Source organism: Mirounga leonina, unplaced genomic scaffold, assembly GCF_011800145.1.
Source record: "Mirounga leonina isolate KUSES-001 unplaced genomic scaffold, KU_Mleo_1.0 Mir_173, whole genome shotgun sequence".
Lineage (NCBI taxonomy): Eukaryota > Metazoa > Chordata > Mammalia > Carnivora > Phocidae > Mirounga > Mirounga leonina.
The window spans coordinates 36,464,048-36,483,671 of record NW_023270447.1 but is presented as its reverse complement, the minus strand read 5'-3'; the positions used below and the strand labels follow the sequence as shown (position 1 = coordinate 36,483,671).

Below are 19,624 nucleotides of genomic sequence, written 5' to 3'. Positions count from 1 at the left end.
ATTAGCTTAAAAATGAACACTAACTCGGAGCTTAAAAATTCTAATTTATTTCTCATAAATGCCACTTGATGCTTGACTCACAGCTTTATTTACATTTGTCTACAGCATCAGTTCCTCATGAAATGAACTAGTACAGCTTAGTTAAACCAAATGAAATCATAATCATCTGAATTGTCTGTAAACTATTAGCTAAATTTATAACTTGCATTTGCTTAGTACAGCCAAAGTTTCAAATACAGAAAGCACAAGAATAAACCAATGGTAACATGTAGACTCTAGAAGATCATCTGGGCAATTTAGAAGGTGGACTTTCAAGAAGTCTGAGGCACAATTACAAGAGAGTAAAAGTTCTTGTGCAACCTACAGTAAACGTAGCAAAGAAAATTAAGACATAAAAAAACAAGGGGAAGTTCATTGTAAAAATATTATCAAAATACTTTTACATAAGGTATTTTGCTTTCATCTTTAGATAAGTTGAACAGAAAAATCACTCATTTTAAAATAAAAAACAATTTTGTTTGGTCTACTGAACACCTTGAAACTTTTAAACTTTTAATTGCAGTAGACAGTAATTTAAAATTAAGGGAAAAAAACCCCAAAAAGTGGGTACTGATCCCCATGACAAAAAGTCCCCAGCACACTGTCGATTTCCCTTAATATACTTACCTTGCATTGTCACTGAAGATACTGCTAAGAGAAACCTTTGTTTTTAAGCCAGAGGACATAATGGAGCTCAAGTGACCAGATTTTAATTTTGAGAAATAAAACAAACTCTGAAAGTATTTTAAGCCATAAGTAATTTCAAGTGAATAGGAACAATAAGTATTTCTGCATGTCATGCAGAAATGAGCATTCATTTGTTACTCAAAAGAAAATTTTATGCAGTGTTTGAACATCTCAAGGCAAATAAATGTTCACTTAAATTCACAATATCTCTGTTGGTCTTTCAACCAGAGAAATATACTTCTGAAGCTTTCTTCAATTTGTTCCTCATTAACTATGATTTAACTTTGTCTGCACTACCATATGTGATAAACTGGATTAAATTTTAAATGATATCACATAAAACTTTTTAAAATATTAAGATAAACATCTTGAAATAGATGTTTTTCTCATCAATAATACCAGTAAAGAGAGGAACTGGTTTTACACCTTTGCTCAAAATCATGTGTCAGGCAAGGAGAAATGAGTAACACTTCTTTCCTTCTACAATTCACAAGATTTTTCTTCATTAAATGTGGTGGTACAAAAAGCAAAACTGAGTAAGAGAGAGACAGACAAAGATTCTAAGGCACCCTGAGCATAGGGAATTTCAAAATAAAAGTTTCCAGTTGGCTTTTCCAACTAGTTTTACCTTTTCTGATAAGAATTACTTTGACATAGATTAACATAAACAGGTGGACTCCTTTTCCCAGAATAACATAAACAGATTGTATCCAACTACTTTACCACAGTCTTGCCTCCATGCCCAAAGTTCAGGCAAGCCTGGGTTATCCTGTCTTCAGTCAATAGACAGTTCATATTCGGAAATGAAAAAAAACAAGAGTTCAAATTAGGAAACAAAGTACTTTGTCATAGCTGAAATGGTTTTAAGTGAAGCAAATGGTTGTAAATAATGAATGATAGAGCATATATTTTGGGACATTATGGCTTAAAATACTATTTACTTTTAATTTCACAAATAAACACAGCTGTATTGTTCTGAAAAGCAATGAAAGGCATGCACCTCTACTAGCAGATTTAGCACTTCTGACCAAGTAAGACACCAACTTCTTAAAAAATATGCTTCATGCACTGTACTGATTTTTTTTTAAGATGTAAATTTTAATACATTATTTCTTTTTTGAACTTGAACGGGAACCAGAATGGGATGATCCAGAAGATGACCTGTGGTGCCTGTAAGACATAAGGAGAAAGGAGATAATCTAGTAAGCTAGAGTTGGTTATCCAGCATTCATTCATAAGACTGTGAGAACATAAATAAATAAAACCTCATTATGTTGGCAAAAATAATTAAAATATAAGATACAAATGTATACACATAATAACTAACTAGTGTTTAGATGTTGGATGTGAGCCCAGTAATAGCATAACCATAATTTAAAATTCTCTATAATTTACAAGTATCTTCTCTTTTCAATATATAGCCACCTCTCAATTATTTAAGGCAATGAAGGAAAGCCTTGCAAAAATGTGTAAAATTACAGATAATATACAACAAAGGCATATAAACTTGGTAATGGAAGTGTGACTTAATCAATCCCTGTGATACACTGTAGTGTGGTAAGTCTGTATGTAAAACAAATACAGCAAGGCTTCTGATTGTGTATGAAAATATATATTCATAAATAATTACGTTTGGAAATCTAGGTCACACAAGATGATTGTACAATTAGTTATAGGGTTATATTCATGCAGCTAATATGAATAAGTCAATATATCAACCTGGGTAAAGTAGTGGTGTTCCGAGGGGTTGGCCCTGGGCTCAGGGTTGTTTAGTGTTTTCACCAATCACCTGGCTTATGGAATAGAGAACATGTTCATTAAGTTTAGATGACAACAAACTAGGGGGATTATATGTGGCTAAGATAAAAATTTGCAGAGTGGTAAGAAAGCAACAGAATGAATTTCGTTCAAGTACGGAGTAATTTTCTTACAAAGGAGCAAATGCACAAAAACAACACTAGTAGTGTGTAAGCTTAATATCTATACTTTAAAATGTGAAGCAAATTAATCATTCTGTACAAGAAGGAATCATGAGGTAATCCTACCTCTGAACCCAGCAATAATTAGATTGTACTTAATTCTTATTTTCACAAGCTGAAAGGATATGGAAAATTTGCAAAGACCACAAAGGAAATCATTAAAATGCCTATATAATTTGACATTGAGAATGTAGAGAAAGTTAATGAAACTGAGTAATTAGCCTGTTGCAGAAAAGGTTGACGGATGACACCTGCACTCTCCAAATTTTAAAAATGTCAATACAAGTAAAGTGATCTAGTAAAGGTCTTTTTCTTAAAAAAAAAAAAAAAAAAAAAAGATTTGGACTGCAAGATGAAAAATGTATTAGCTACAAGAACAATTTCCTTATATCCTTATAGATGAAGGGCATAAAACAATAATTTGCTGTGGAAATGCATTTATACATATTTAAATGAGAAAAGATTTCCAATGATCTAAGATAGTTAATTTTTTTTACTAGAGGCCCCAGAATTGATTTCTAATATTTAATGTAAAATCAGTAACATAAATCAATACATTTAAAAATCAACTTCTAAATTATTTCTACATACAGCCTCTGAATTACAATCTTAAAAAACAGAAATAACCGAGAGTTGGCTATAATAATCATATACGAAAATAAAAATTTAAACAATAAAATGACCAGATAGTGGAAGAGTGGTTTGATCTACAACTTTTCTAAACAACCTGATCAAAGCACACAGGATAAACAAAGTAATTAGTGGTTTTGAAATTCAAAGTTGAAAAGTGTAATTTAAAATTGGAACAAGGAGATAATGAAAATCTAATCCTTGACTAGGAAGTTTAATCTATTAAACACACTTAAGAACACCCATTCTTATTTCTACAGAAACCCAAACCTTTCGGGTGACCGTGATCTTGTTCGTCTTTTTTTGCGATCACCAGATGAAGAAGATCTAGAACGACTTCTCTTTCTGTTCCTCTCAGGAGATGATGATGAACTTGAATAAGATCTTTTTCGTGGGGAAGAAGAGCCCCTGTGGGACCTGGAGCTGGATCTTCATTGATTGAGAAACAAATCAAACATTTCATTAAAAGAAGAAATGAGGCAGATCATTTAGTTAACAGATAGCTCCAAAAATAAACAGGATATACAACTGAAAATTTTATAAGAAGGAATACTTACTGCATACTCAACAGAAGACTTCTGGTTCAACCATGAAAACAATTCTATTTAAGTACAATTACTTTAATTTCATCTCTTTAACATTCTAAGTGTTCATTACTTATAATTAAAAACCAGCTTAATAAAGAAGAATTTTTTTTTTTTTTTAACTTAAGGCTTTCATTTTAAAGTATACATAAATAACAAAACCAAAAGGTAACTGCATTTGCATGACTTTACGTCTAGAAAACATCTTCCCATTTGGGAAACAAACTTGTATGTTATATACAACTTCCTGAGGCAAATAAACATAACAGTTCCTTGAGGAATTAAGCAACTTATTAGTTAAGTTGCTACACAAAGGGCAGGGATAGGGGACAGCAATGAGAAAGAACTATTAAACTGCCAAATAATCAAAGAAAAATAAAATGAGTAACTTTAAAACTTTGATTTACATTAACAATCTTTATTTTTATGAAGGACTACTATTCATGAAGTATGAAGTGTTGACATTCACATGTTTCAGGTAGAAGTAAATGTGCAAATGTTTAAATGCAAAATTTTTCTTCATTTACATATTTTGGTTGAAGGAATTTAGCTCAAACTTCCCAAAAAATTCACCTTTGGGCTTAAAATAAAATCAGAAAGCCCAAAAGGAGAATTCTTTGGAAAGTTATAAGCAATGAAAAAAATGTTTGGCAAGAACATGAAGGCTGTTCTGTAAATCTGAATTCTAGTACTTCCCAAAGGGAACTAAGATTTAAGGATCTTCACCTAAGCAGCACTTAAATAAAAGTACTAAAACATTGATAATAAATAACAACAATAAACTCACTTGCTCTCCATTTTTGTATTGGCTTAATACAAGCTTGTGTATCACTCTTTCTTCCTTTAATGTTAAACTGCAATTGCCCTCTAATGCTACAGATTTGGCTCTACCAAGCAATTATTTTTACCAAAAAACTATCATTAAACTTCAGTGTGAATTTCCACACAAGTGGAATTTTAGTCATTTTCTATTCCTGTTAGATGCTTTAAATAAATGATCAATAAATCAACTTAAAGGGCAGCGTATTTTGACCAAATTTAGGAAAAAAATTTCAAGAAAGTAAACACTAATGTTTCATTTGCTTCTTCACAAACTGTTTCCCTCTACAGGTTGGACCAAATGCAACCTGAAGTTAACAGTAATGCTTACTTAAGACCACATCCTACCTAGAATAACCAACCATATGTATTTTTTTTTTTTTTTAACCAACCATACTTCTTGATTTAATTTGTAAAATTTAAGAGGAGTGCTTGTTCTATATATAATATTTATGTATAACATTTTATATTTATAATTCTATAATATTTTGTACAATATTACCAAAAAATAGAAACGTTCCAGAAACTTTATCTGATATAAATGACAAAACAGTTTCTGTAAATACCGAAACAATTGCCCTACAAAACAAAATCTGTTTTGAGGCAAGGTTAATTTTCTGCCTTTTAACACAGTAAACTTTTTCTTTGCATATCTCTGATTTTATTTGAACGATTATTGCAAACATGATTTTAATGTACTAGAGATCTGGTGTTAAGACTTGGCTCCATCTTCCTATTTCATCACATTTTAGCTAGCACAAAAATAACAAACCTTGCATTATGCAAAATAGCAGCCTTAATTCAATCATGGGAATGTCTTGGCACACTGCTGGCAATGGAAACATCTCATGGTGAGAAAATTAAGCTGAGGCAAGTGCATTAGTTTTCTAATGCTAAAATAAAATTGACAAGTAGAAGCAAAATAAGAGGAAAAAAGCAGCAACGCCTTCTGCAGCCTTTAAATATTTTTTCTCTCTGCTTTACAGAGAGATGCTACCTCATTCACCTTGATTTCGACCCACGAGATCTCGAACGTTCTCTGGAACTGGAACGAGACCTTGACTGCGAACTGGAAGAACTTCTTGAACGGGACCTGGAACAACATGGAAGGATTTTTTTTTCCAGGACCACTTAAATGAACTTTGTGAAATGAACACTGAAAGAAAAATATGTATTAGAGTTCATTTTCATATAAAAAGGCAACTATTTGAGATATATATTTTCAAAACACAGTATTTTAAGGTAACTAAACATTTTAAATATTTATGCCCAAACTTAATTAAAAAAATCAACTATCACTTTCCAAGTTTGACTAAATAACTCCAAAAATCAAATTGTACAAATAAAAACACTAAGCATTATCTCACTTCATTAATAGTGAATAATTTCTGTTCACAATTTTTAAAGCAACCCAGGACTTATACATCCAGGAATACTGAATGTTGCTGTTCATAATTTAACCTCTGATAGATCTCTATCAATTTCCCTAATAAAATTCCTTCTGTTTCCTTAGTCTCTAGCTAGTGTGACACTTTAAGTATGACATGTGTATGTTTGTTTAATTGCTATGTTTTTCTGTCTACTCAAAGGGGAGACAGATATGGCCCACTTAAATTTTAAAAATCACAAATGAAATAAAATTCACGGGGCACCTGGGTGGCTCAGTCGTTAAGCGTCTGCCTTCAGCTCAGTTCATGGTCCCAGGGTCCTGGGATAGAGCCCCACATTGGGCTCCCTGCTCCGCAGGAAGCCTGCTTCTCCCTCTCCCACTCCCCCTGCTTGTGTTCCCTCTCTCGCTATGTCTCTCTGTCACATAAATAAAATCTTTAAAAAAAAAAAAATTAAATTTACTTATTAACCTTATACCATTAATTTATCCCTTAAAATACCTTGTAGAAAAAGATTACTATTATATTTACATCTTAAAATTACTGTATTATCACTCCTATAAAGCTTTCAGGCTTTACAGTACTCAAACAAAAATTATCTAACTTTAGTTAAGTACTCAATTAGCTAATATTTTTATCCCTAAATACCATTAAAATTCATGGCCCATGGCTTCACTGCATCGTGAAAAGAATTCTTCAAGGGAATATTGTCTATATAAGGTACTGCTTTTGCTCACCTAAAATTTTCATTGTTGACTATGCAATCAGGTAAGATTTATTAAAATTTTACATTACATAAAATAATATTCAAGTACAACACCAACTAAACCCTCTTTTTCCTGGACATCTCAACATCATGAGCATTAAGCCAATAGAACTAATATGTCTGAATTTGCTCCTTTACTCAAAATACCTCTATCAAAGTAAATTATTAAAACATTGTACATTAAGCAATGATTTAGTGTCTAGAAAATTTCTGTAGCCTTTAACATCATGAGTGAAAATATAAATCTTCACATTTTAAAGTTCCTAAATGTATACTATCTATTTATATAATTAAGTATCACTATATGTAATGGTTTAAATGAATTTTTAAGGTCTATTTTAATAAAAGGCATGGTGCTAAAAATGGCCCAAGGAAGTTTCACATTAAAACTTTGCATTTCTGAAGATACTAGACAGTAACTTCATGGCGCTAAGAAAAAATTATTTTGTAAATGTGGACTTGAATGAAATCTCTAAAATAAAAAGGAAAGCTTATTCAGTCAAGAAAAGCAAAATTTATAAATAAAGAAGTTAGATACTGACATTTTGACTGGTGTTACCCTTGACCTGTACCCGTTTACCTGGACCTAGACCTTGAACTTGAGGGGGAGGATGAGCGTGATGAAGATCGTGAATGTGAAGATCGAGACTTTGAGCGACTTCGTCTATTAGATTTCTTTTTATTACTATCTTCTTCTTCACTGGCATCAAGATTATATTTTGAGAGATCAGCATCATCTTCATCCTCATCCTAACAAAAATTCAATTATTTAGACATTTGTTTATTAATGCTATCTACTAGGAATGAACAGTTCTGTGTACTGGACATCTCCATATGGATATATAGTATCATCAACAGAAGTATGGTATCATCGACATCTCAACAAATTCTCGATCCTAAAATCTGCCTACTATATTCCTCATCTCAGCTAAACAGACTATCTCAGACATTATAGTGAAGTAAACCTAAAAGTTGTACCTATTTCTTCTTTTTCTGTCACAATGTATCACCAAATAAGCTGTAAAGAATTTTCATTTTTACCCTTTAAAAGCCCTTGAATCCCTCTTCTTATAGTCTAAGTTCACAACTTTGCTCTTTTCTCCAGTATATTACCGTATAACCTCTCATCTAGTCTCCCTAACTCTAGTAATCCATTCTGCCTCCCTAATATCTTAATATATTGACAGTCACCACTCCGAAACAGATCAGATTTGTTTGATCTCATTTGTTAAGAAACAAGCTTTAAAAATTGCTCCACATTGATTTGTTTAGTTGCATTTGAGGACTTCTTATGATTAGACCTCAAGTGTATCCTTAATCTGGATGTATACATCAGGCCATAAAACTTTATACTCTGGACTTAGAATGAACACCACCTGACCTGCTGGTGGTGTTCGTCCCTCTCACCACATTCTCCCCTCTGCTCTAACATTTATGTGTGATTTTTTGATGTTGCTTCTTTCTTTCCTATTTAAATGACTTTTATTTGCTGTTCTCTGCCTGAAAGTGCTGACCACAACTCTTGTGGCCAGCACCTAATATCATTCTATCATTCAAGGTCTCAGCTCAAATTTCACCTCCTCAGAAATCTCTCCATCCACTGAAACCAAAGTAGCTCTTCTCATGATCTGTTATCACATTTATCTTTACAATACCATTGCTATCTAAATTATCTTGTTCATTTATGTCTTTCCCCTTGAGAATTGAAGTTCCATTAAAAGAAGGATGGCTCTGTCTCCATTATTATTGTATCTCCAGAGCCAGAAGAGTGCTTGGCAGAGTGAAGCTCGAAATCTTTTTGAGAACAAATGAATACATAAAACGTATTTTCACTATTGGACAAAGACCATTGAAAAGATTCATGTTATATCATAGCTCAATTAAGGCTAAGGGGAAATAAGACAAGGAAATCATTTACCTCATCTAATTTATATTTAGAAAGATCTTCATCCTCATCCTCTTCTTCTCCCTCAGATTCTTTATCTTCAACTTCCTTTAAAATAGATGCAGGACCAACTGCCTTCCCTCTGTATTTTTTCTTTTTACGTCCAAACTAGAGAAAAAGTTTCATATTTCTGTTAGCTGAAAATGTTTTAAAATTATTACTTTTTCTAAGAAATTACTTTTATATACTTAAGTCAATAAATCTTTTCAAGTTAATTGTAACAATTATATATTTAAGTAAGTTAGAACTTCTTAAAAAATGGTAAGTTGCCTTAAAGGATACAAAGTATACTTATAAAAACATACATTTATTATGCCTTTGCATCTAAGGTATTTTTTACATGTTTTCTAATTTGTGTTCAACCTGCACACTAATGTATAGCTTACCTCATCATATTCACCATCAGATTCTTCTCTTTCTATATATTCAACATTTTCTCTTTCATTAAAACCACCACCATAGCCTAAAAAGGGAGGGGGCATAAACTGTTACCCTATGACAATTCATTAAAATAACAAAAACATGTCAAAATCACCTCCAAGCAACAGAAAAAGAAAAGAAAAATTTCATAAATGACATTTGCCTAGCTAGTAAATTACTAGTTTTAAAAAAGCGTATTAAAAAGTATCACTACAGAGAACAGTGTCAAAGTTACATACTTCGGCTGAAAAAGCCCTGCTGCTACGTTTCTAGCTCTTCTCAATTTCAAAATGTCCTGTATGACTATGCATGCAATACATGGGTGAAAAACATCTCCTCAAATCTATGCTATAACCAAGTTTTGAAACAACTTTCTTCTGTACTTTATCATAATTCTTCTGAGAGGAGTGGGCTCGTTAAGAACTAAGAATCAAATTTCACTGATTACCAGTTGCAGATAGACTGTTATCTTTTGATATGTTGAAATTTTGCTGGAATAAAATGTAGCTAGTGTTCGGAATATTCCTAATTATATAAATACAAGAACATAATAAAGGACACCTAAACTGGTTTTATTACAACTATTTTTAATATATTGTTCAAAGTAGACAGTAAACTCTTAAACTGAAAATAGTCTATTAAAAAGTAGTCAAGATCAGCAAACCACTATTCTTTGATGTCACAACTAACATCTGTAATTGGATTGACCGTTTTTTGACACAGGCTTAAGAGAAACTGGAGTTAGTTTTAGAGAAAAAGTGAGATTTTCAATAAATCTCCCACTGAAAAAATAATAGACATTATGTCAGCAAGAGCAACATTATCTAACTACTACTGCACATACTGCAGAGCAGTACCAGCACATAAAGGCAGTGATTCCAAGATGTAAGGACGTCATGAACAAGCAAAACACTAAATAAACTTATGAACAAAAAAGTATTTTTAAAGAACTTAGGATATGTGGCTTTAAAATTACCAATCATGGGCATTTAAAAAATGATCAATTACCCTATCATCATTTTATGAGACACAAATAGTAGAAGGGATAGAACTATCCCAACAAAATAATGTAATAAATTTAACTTTCTTAAAAAAAAAAATCACATTCATCTTATCTTCATTAGTTTGTACCAGTGAAAACTGCAATGTGTAGGTGCTTATCCCTCAAAGTTGCATGTGATCCCTTTCTTCCTCCTCCTACCTTATTTCAGAGACAATATGGATTTCAACTGTGTTATACACGAATTTCCTTTTGCTTCTGTACATGACATACAAATGAAGAGTGGATTAAATACCAGGAACAACTTTTCCTTACTAAAATCTTGGCTCTAGCTTTTCAGAAATTAAATATAAAAAGAGAAAATCAAGTACAAACGAGTATATGATGAACCTCAAGGGAACAGCTCATATTCAATGCTAATTTTAGATTACAAATACCGTGGAAAGTTATAATTCAATGTAGTTTGTTACCTCTAGATATGTTTAATATTATATCAGTATGTCCTGGGATTAAGGTATGAGTAATGCAATAAACAACAAATTTTAAAAGATGACTAATAGTAAAGAGCTAAGCTTCAAACTACGTAAAAGTAGGAGAAAAACAAAAAAAAACTTCACAGGATCTAGACGGAAAATAAGTCATTTTAAGAGATGATTAATAATAAAGAACTAAACTCTAAAAACTTAAAAGGGAAAAAAAAAACTAAAACAAAAACAAACCAAAAAAATCCACAGGATTTAGATGGGAATTACTTCACATACGGGGGAAAAAAAAAAAGGACAGTGAACAAATATAATGCAATAGCATGATTACCTTCAGGTCAGCAGTACAGAAAAATGCCTGATAAACTAGACTGTTTATATGTGAAAACGTGTAAAAATATTAAAACAATCCTATTTAAATTCAATAGTTGGGCTTTTAGAGAGTTCTTTGTTCACATTTAAGTAATTTGCAGCTGAAAAATGGCATGGCAAATAAATTAGGATTTAGAAAGTGAACTGTAATTCACAAGTAATTTTGCATAGGTATGTAAATAAAATTATTTTTTTCAAAAAAGATTTTATTTATTTGAGAATGAGAGAAAGAGAGAACACAAGCAGGGGGAGGGCAGAGGGAGAGGCAGACTCCCTACTGAGCAGGGAGCCCGATGTGGGACTTAACCCAGGACCCCAGAACCACGACCTGAGCCAAAAGCAGCCGCTTAACCGACAGAGCCACCCAGGCGCCCTGTCAATTTACTTTAAAATGAGTATCATAGCAAACACAAAGCTATTCTAGTGTTCTCATATAGGCTACAGAAAAAGAACTTAATTTTTGACAAGAACATTACTGTATTATTTTATTTGAAGGGATAATGCAGAAGTCAGCAATCTTTCAGTAGTACATCAAGTTTTCTTTTACACACAGACTATCCCACGCTTAGGAAATGTTCCTCAGAACCTCGGACTTCCTTATTAAAAATAGTAAAGAGACACTGGAGAGCAATGCTCTAGGTTATTTCACACATTCAACTGTGACAAGACAACTAGTTATTGCCAGAGAAGTGGGAAAGGGTCAAGACACCAGAATCACAGAAAAAAATACTGAGTAAAGGAAAAGTGAGAAGAACCATAGTCATGAATGAAGTTTTTACTTTGGAAAACAAAATAAAACAAAACATCTCTGGCTGCCAATGGGGCAGGGAGGCAGAATATGTAGACACCAGCTAAGGGGCTAGTTCTCTAAGACAAGATATAGTGGTATTCCTATCTAGGGGAGTGGTGGAAAAGAATTTTTGAGGGAATAGAGGAGAAATGAAGGAGTTACTAAGCACATCTAGATTTCTGGCTTACGCAACAAGCATATGGTGGGTAGTCCTAATCATGAGAAAGAGATCACTAGAAGAGGGCCAGGTCCTGGGGGAAAATCATGAGTTCAGTTTGGATATAATAAGTTTGACATTTACATGATAATGCTGAATAGGCAGCTGAATATATGGCTCAAAGAAGTCTCAACTGGAGACATATATCTGAGTATTATGGTGTGCCGAAGATTACTTAAACTTAGGACTTAAAAAAAATGCCCAGAAAATAAAGAGCAAAGAAAGCTTAGAGACTGGACCCTGAAGATACTCAACAAACATTCTGTGGCCAGGCAGAAGACGATGAATCTAAAAAGGACACAAATAAACTACCACAGGTGTGGGGAGAAAAAGGATAAAAAAAAAAAAAAAAAAACATTCTTTAGAAGGTGAAGAAAGGAAAAAAAGGGAGACCCTTATTAGAAGGCCCCAATCTACCCAATTAATATAAAGGCTAAGAATGAGAAGAGTGGGGTAAGATTTGAGGATTGAAAAAGAAAAATATCTAGGACATTGGACTATAATCTCACATGAGAGAATATTAAATATACAAAAAACAAAACATAAAAACACCAAAAAACGGGGGGAATAAAAAAACAATTTCTGTTGCAGCCTTGAAGGGCTAGGTCCAGATGATTCTGGAAGGGCTAATGGGTCTCATATCCCCAGAAACCACACAGTGGAAGTGATCTGAAGTTCTCAAGGAAAAGAAAATAGGGAAGTAGTTTAGTAAGTCTGACGATAACTATATATAGAAGGAAAACTTTGATTATATGATGTATGAGTCACTACACGACAAAATGAGATTTGATAATGTGGTTGAGCTAATTGCTGATAACTGAAAAACTATATTCGATTAGGTAAATATTTTCATCTCACCACAGAGAACACACAAAGCCAATGGTAACCTATTACTTAGGCCAATGGTTACCAAACACCATCCTAATCACCTACAGATTTTTGGGACACACACCCAATGAGCATTCATAGGTCTGTTTTGAAAAAAGTTTCTCAAATGACACCAAGACACAGCCAAATTTGAGAATTACTGCCTAATCATTAGACAATTATCTTAAAAGGTGCCTCTCTGCCCTTCCTAATGTCACTATTTGTGACTCTCTAACACTGTACTCCGTAAACTGTGGTATTATTAAACAAAAGATGACCTTTTTTTGGGTATGAGAAAAATATCAAGATAAAAACCTAAGGGCAAAACAGAATCCTCAACTACTATGCTCTTATAAGAGAAGGTGATAGAATTATTAATTAATTTTTCTTCCTTTTAAAATCATTTAGTTAGAATGTGATTGTATTTTACCTGTTCTTTCTTCTAACTTAGCATACTTTGGAGTATTACACATGTTACACTCTGATCTTCTGGCCCAATTCACATTACTGCATCTTTAGAAGAGAAAAACACCAGATTAGTAGTCTATAATGCAATCTAAGAAAAAAAGTAAAATTTTAGACATTCTAGAATTTTAAAATAAAAACTAGGATGAAATCACTACCATAACGAAATGTTTATTAAGAATACTGCAAACAAAGAATATGTACCAGTAGCACACATTTTCTGAAGAGAAAATATGGATTCCGACAAAAGACTGAACTACTTAAGCAGAGAAGCAAAAGCTATACAGTCTGAAGAGTGCCTTTGTCATTTTTCCAAAACGAGGCAAATTATACCTACAGAGATTTTGATGCCTTAGAGGGAAAATTCATTTTAAATTAAAGGTTTCACTAATTTTTCAGTCTCCAAATTCACCTCAAAGGACAGTAAAGTTATACCTTCCAAATAAAGTTAAATTTGTTTTTGAGGAGTAAGTGCAAGGACTGAATTTCACAGCATATCAAATCCAGTGATTTAATCTGTTGGACAATTCTCTAATACAAATTTAGTATCTATAGGATCAGAAATTTATGAAAACCCTCTTCTGATTCAGTCCTTTTTCATATATGTGATTCATCTGCACAACAGAAAAGATGGAAGTTGGAAAAAAATCTATACAGAACTTGAAAATCGAAAGTATTAAGGAAAAACTACCTAACGAGAGATAGTTATAGCAAACAACTTAAAATTCTAAAACTACTTTGTAAACAGGCAAAATGAATTTTGTAGTGTATTTCGTATTAATGATAGAGGCTGAAAATTTTTGAGATTTTTCAATAGAAAGAAGTAGGTTTTGGTAGTTTTAAATAGCCCTTTTTTTGGGAATGCAAGCTTACCTTAATCATTCATTTACTAGTATACATAATCCATCACAGTAAAAACTAATACTATCATTAAAAAATGAGAATTTAAAAATTCTTTATATTTTCTCTATCAGATACGGACTAAACAATCAACATATCTTTGATTAAAAGAGTTTCCTTGGTTTGTCAATGTGACTAGTAAGAACTGGAAATATTAACAAGTAGTGGCTAGACATATTATTATGGAAGAAAAACTGGATAATTTAAAACACATACGTTTTGCACTGCCAGTCATTAGCACTAAAAAGGCCTCGGCTCTTTTCTGCAAGTGTCTTCCCTATTTCAGTACCCCCAGCTTTCATCATCTTAGCCTCAGTCGTTTTCTCTGACAACAGAAGAAAATAATGCATTATGAATCTGGATAAATTAAAAAAATGATCTGTACATAGTTGTAATAGAAGCTTCCTTAAATGCTTACCCCGACCACATCTATTACAGCTGGTTCTTCTGGCAAAGTTTACATTTCCACATCTGAAAATAAAGAAAAGAAATACAGAGATGTTATTTAAATCTACAGAATTTTAGAAGTTCTTTATGCACAACTTCTAATGTGTCCTTACTATACACCTATATCCAGAACCTCTAACGCCATCTCAAATTACAAACAAACAAACAAAAACAAAAAACCAACCCCCACCTCATCCTCACAATGTAGGTGGAAAAAATATAAGATTTAAAATCACAGGTCCAGGATAAAAAACTCCAATCTTTCACTAACTGGTTAGTCATTTAGGATCTCTGTGTTTCAGTGTTCTATTAGCACCTATCGATTACAACAAAATCCCCTTGGCAAAGGTGATGTAAGATAGGATTCCACTTCAACAATTACTGAGAGGCACTGAGAGTTAGAACAACTTCAAAATAAATCCTAGTACAGAAAATAAGAAGATATATACAAAAACGTGTTAAGTATTATAAAAAATACATAATCCTAAAGATGGGCCAAGGGGTAAAATAAAGATAAATCAGAGACGGTTTCATGGATCTTGACAAAATTATCTTTTTACAAGCAGGAGATAACAATGTAAAGAAGATAGGTTATACTAACTAAAAATATAAATAGGTTCAATAATTACAAGGAAATGGGAGTTTTCTGGGGGTATTTATCAAACCTCTGAAACCTAGTTGAAAGAAATAACCACAACCAATAAATTCAACATGGTGCAACACAGCACAGTATCACTTTGTTTATATTCAGCAAACTTAATTAAAAACAAGAAAATTATCAGGTGCACTAACAATGATGGTCTTAAAAATGCATCTGTATATTGGTAAAAGCATGTTAAATGCTCTGAATGACATGCAAAGCTTAAATTTTAAAAAGCTGATTTCTTTTAGGTGTTACACTAGCATGAAATAAACATGTGAATTATGGAATGGGTATAAAGTGAGCACTCCATATAATTTTTAGATCTTTTTTCCCCATAAAAAATATGCCCTATGACCCAAATAAGCATTGAAAATATATCAAATCTATCCTGAACATACACACTGTAGAAATAATACTCTATTCACATAATCGTAACGGAGTTGAATGTACTCTCTTAGACCTACTTCAAATATCTGCATATGCTGTCATAATGACACCATCAAAAGCACATCATTCTACAAGTAACCAACAACACAAAAATCACAAGCTGTTTATCTTTTGAATTTTTTCAATAGTCTGTATCACTTAGAGCAATGCTATTCAGAGCATATGAATTTGTTCTATTCAATACTGTCAGGCTGACCTGATCCTTCAGATCATCTCAATCTTTACCAAGCGAGCCATCCATTTATTATGAAATAAACGCAACAATACTTCATTTAAACTACTTAAAGTGTGGACAGAAGTCAAATGTTGGGGAAATATGGATTTAATGTCCTTTAAGGACAGTAAGTGATTTAACTTTTCTAAAACTACTACCGATAGCTATCAATTAAGAGTATTCACATTTGGTTATATTTTGTTGCTCTACACACTATCTACGCTATCGTGTATTCATTAAAAGGGAGCTATTCTATCCCAGTCTTTTAGTAAAGTTAAATAACCTACTTACATGGTCTGTAAGCAATAGAACTGGAATTAAACCCACTTTTGTTTTCTTCAGAGTCTCTCCTCCTTACTACATGAACTCTGTATTTGTGGCGAGCTTAAGAAGAGATCAAAGATTTTTATTTGAATGTGAGTTGTGCATCCAATTTTTTGGACAATTACTTTCCATGCATTTCCAAATAGGTGTATTTGAGCACCCTTCCAAAGAACCTGGCAATTTAACAGAGCACACTGGCTTCAGCAAACCATGTCAAACAGCTCAGCCACGAAAACACGTGCTTCTCTGCTGCAGGAATCTCCAGGGCTGAGCAGCCAAAAACACAGGCCTCTCGGCTCTAACGAGGCGATATTGTGGGGAAATTAAAGATCAATCAAGAGAAAAAAAGTCAGTATTTCCTAAATCAAAGAAGGGTAGTGTTTGGACGGGGGGGGGGGGGGGGTACAAAGAGTAGGGAAGAAAGCTGAAATTAAAAACTAAAAAACCAAGGCAAATTATGAGAAGCAAAAAGACGAGCTCGAGAAAGAGGCTTCCCGCGAACGAGAGTAAAGTTCTGCAGGAAAAAGTCACGTGGGGCATATCCAATCGCAAGCTGGCCTCGACTCTGGAGATTTCCTTATCGCTGAAACCTGGCCGGGGTGGGGTGTGGGGGCAAAAGGTAGGCCATCTCGCTCTCGAAAAAGAGGGGCTGCCTTGGGGAGACAACGTCGAGGAAACTTGGAGACATACTCAACACAAAGGCTCCCGAAAGAGCTCATCGAGAGGAGACCGGAGCCTCCTTCCCGCCTGGAAGCTGGCCGTTCGCCGCCTCAACCCGGCTTGAGGTACCGGAGACCGTAAGGACGGAAAACGCCGAGCGAGCCTGGGAAAGCTTCTACCGATAAACCCTGCCCCAATCCGGGACCCTTCATGAACTCACTTTTTGTCAGGGCAAATCCAGTCACCGTCACTGACTCGGAAATTCTTGGTCGACATCTTGGACGCCGCCACCACAGCTACCCGCAGCTACGTCTTCGCAGGAGGAAGCGGGCTGGGGACTTTCGGCACTCCGGGGCTGTCCCCACGACGCCTGACTCCGACGCACGACTGCACCAGGGCTTGATAACGAGGACGCTCGGCCGGGATTGAGTGTGAACGTTATAGTCCAGAGTAAGATGCCTGTGCGATTGTTTCCTGGCCGAGAGAGTTATGGTGCAAAGGTATTCTCTGGGGCTAAAGTAACAGGCGCCGCAGGGTCAGCCCAGGCTGGAGGCCTTCGTGGCACTGGAAGCCTCGGAGAGCCCCCTACAGGCGGGAGGACCCGAAAGGAAAATACTTCCGCTCACACGGGCGGAGCTAGGGAGCCCAGGCGGAAGTGACTGTAGTGAGGTTTGAGTTTGGGACCGCGGGTTGCTCGGGCTAGGTTTAGGGGGTGAGGTACGGTGGGCTAGTCAAGTGTTGGTAGAAGCTGTTTTAATAAAGGATTGAGAACTCTGTTCTTTAATTATGCACACAGCACCCGGATATCATTTAGAAGCTTACTGTTTTTTGACACAGACGTAGGTATAACAGATAAGCAATGTGCATGTGGGAACCGACCAGTAATTTTGAACTAGGATATTGCCAATATTGTGGAAATTATCTGTGTCTTTTACCCCTTGCTTCCCTCCAGGGGTAACACTTTCCTCTATCTTGGGTTTGTCCTTTTGCTTTTTAAAAATTTATGTTTGGGCGCCTGGGTGGCTCAGTTGGTTAAGCGACTGCCTTCGGCTCAGGTCGTGATCCTGGAGTCCCGGGATCGAGTCCCGCGTCGGGCTCCCTGCTCAGCGAGGAGCCTGCTTCTCCATCTGACCCTCCCCTCTCTCATGTGCTCTCTCATTCTCTCTCTCTCAAATAAATAAATAAAATTAAAAAAAAAAAAATAGGGCGCCTGGGTGGCTCAGTTGGTTAAGCGACTGTCTTCGGCTCAGGTCGTGATCCCAGGGTCCTGGGATCGAGTCCCGCATCGGGCTCCCTGCTGGGCGGGGAGTCTGCTTCTCCCTCTGATCCTCCTCCCTCTCATGCTCTTATCTCATTCTCTCTCTCAAATAAATAAATCTTTAAAAATTTATGTTTATAAACTGTTGAGCTTTACAAGGATGGTTGGTTGTTACGTAATTTACAGCCTTTCCCCCCCCCCCCCCCCCCCCAGTGTACTTCCAAATTCGTTTTAGGTTGTTGCATATATTTGCATGTGCCTGTAGTTCCTTAATTTTACTGCTGTATAGTGATAATATTTCTTTCTGTGACAGTCTATCCCTTCTATTTACCAGGTTTGTTGTTACAAACAACGCTAGTATAAACATTCTAATGCGCGGATTCCTGTACTAAAATGCAAGAATTTTTCTAGAGTACAACGTATACCTAGAGAGAACATTTTAACTACTTACGAGTTATAATAACTGCTTTAAAATCTGATAATTTTAGCATCTTAGTCATTTAGGGGTTAGCAGCTGTTGATTTTATTTTTCCTTGAGAATTGGTTGTATTTTCCCACTTCTTTGTATGTTGATTAATTCTCTTTGTTGAGTAATTTTTATCTTGGACATTTTGAATATTATGTTGCATAGACTCTGGATCCTGTTAAAAGCCTTTGAGGAATATTGGTTATTTTGTTTTGTTTTAGGAGGGGGTCAATCTCAGTTTGGTTCAGTTACACAAGTTCAGTCTCACTTTCTGTGTGTTCTGGTCCCTATCAGTTCAGTTTTCAAAGGCTTTGTTATTCTGCTTTGAGTCTGTCCTATACATACAACACTGGGGGAGTATTTTGAAATTTGGGGAGTACATTAGTTCCCCCTTATATGCAGTTTTGCTTTCCCTGGGTTCAGTTACCTGTGATCAACTATGAGAAGCAGATGATTCTTCTGACTTATCCTCAGGTCAGTAGTAGCTTAACACTTTGTTACAAATGCCTATGTCATTCACTTCACTTCATCTCCTCCTATAGGCATTTTATCATCTCACATAAAAAGAAAAGGGTGAGGGGTGCCTGGGTGGCTCAGTCGGTTGAGTGTCCGACTCTTGGTTTTGGCTCAGGTCATGATATCCAGGTCGTGAAATGGAGCCCCACATCAGGCTCAGTGCTCAGCACGGAGTCCACTTGAGATTCTCTTTCTCCCTCTTCCTCTGCCCCTCTCCCCTGTTCACACATGCTCAGTAAATAAATAAATAAATAAATAAATAAATAAATAAACAAAATCTTAAAAGAAAAGGGTGAGTA

At 34.8% G+C, this 19,624-nt stretch overlaps 1 protein-coding gene across 4 annotated transcripts; it reads right to left on the bottom strand.

Moving 5' to 3' along the window:
* Nucleotides 1-30: 30 nt before the first annotated feature.
* Nucleotides 31-17,460, bottom strand: ZRANB2 (zinc finger RANBP2-type containing 2). Of its 4 annotated transcripts, none has more exons than XM_035018277.1 (11): nucleotides 17,306-17,460; nucleotides 14,769-14,821; nucleotides 14,567-14,675; nucleotides 13,416-13,498; nucleotides 9,224-9,300; nucleotides 8,811-8,945; nucleotides 7,473-7,642; nucleotides 5,745-5,831; nucleotides 3,606-3,764; nucleotides 2,446-2,519; nucleotides 32-1,896 (listed from the first exon to the last, which is right to left on the bottom strand). In XM_035018277.1, the coding sequence occupies exons 1-10, from the start codon at nucleotides 17,359-17,361 to the stop codon at nucleotides 2,486-2,488; spliced, it is 963 nt and encodes a 320-aa protein (XP_034874168.1). In that variant the 5' UTR covers nucleotides 17,362-17,460; the 3' UTR covers nucleotides 32-1,896; nucleotides 2,446-2,485. The 4 variants fall into 4 exon arrangements, 3 of the variants coding, with proteins under 3 accessions (XP_034874167.1, XP_034874168.1, XP_034874169.1); XR_004681641.1 differs by having other exon boundaries at nucleotides 1,847-1,896; nucleotides 2,446-2,515; XM_035018276.1 differs by lacking the exon at nucleotides 2,446-2,519 and having other exon boundaries at nucleotides 31-1,896.
* Between the last annotated feature and the right edge of the window lie 2,164 nt (nucleotides 17,461-19,624).

Coding starts and splice junctions, on each gene's coding strand:
- ZRANB2 (XM_035018276.1), bottom strand. CDS start 17,361: ATGTCGACCAAGAATTTCCGAGTCAGTGACGGTGACTGGATTTGCCCT. Junction 7,643..8,810: donor CTAAATATAAATTAGATGAG/GTAAATGATTTC, acceptor AATTTTTGTTAG/GATGAGGATGAAGATGATGC. Junction 5,832..7,472: donor AGTTCAAGGTCTAGGTCCAG/GTAAACGGGTAC, acceptor ATGTTGTTCCAG/GTCCCGTTCAAGAAGTTCTT.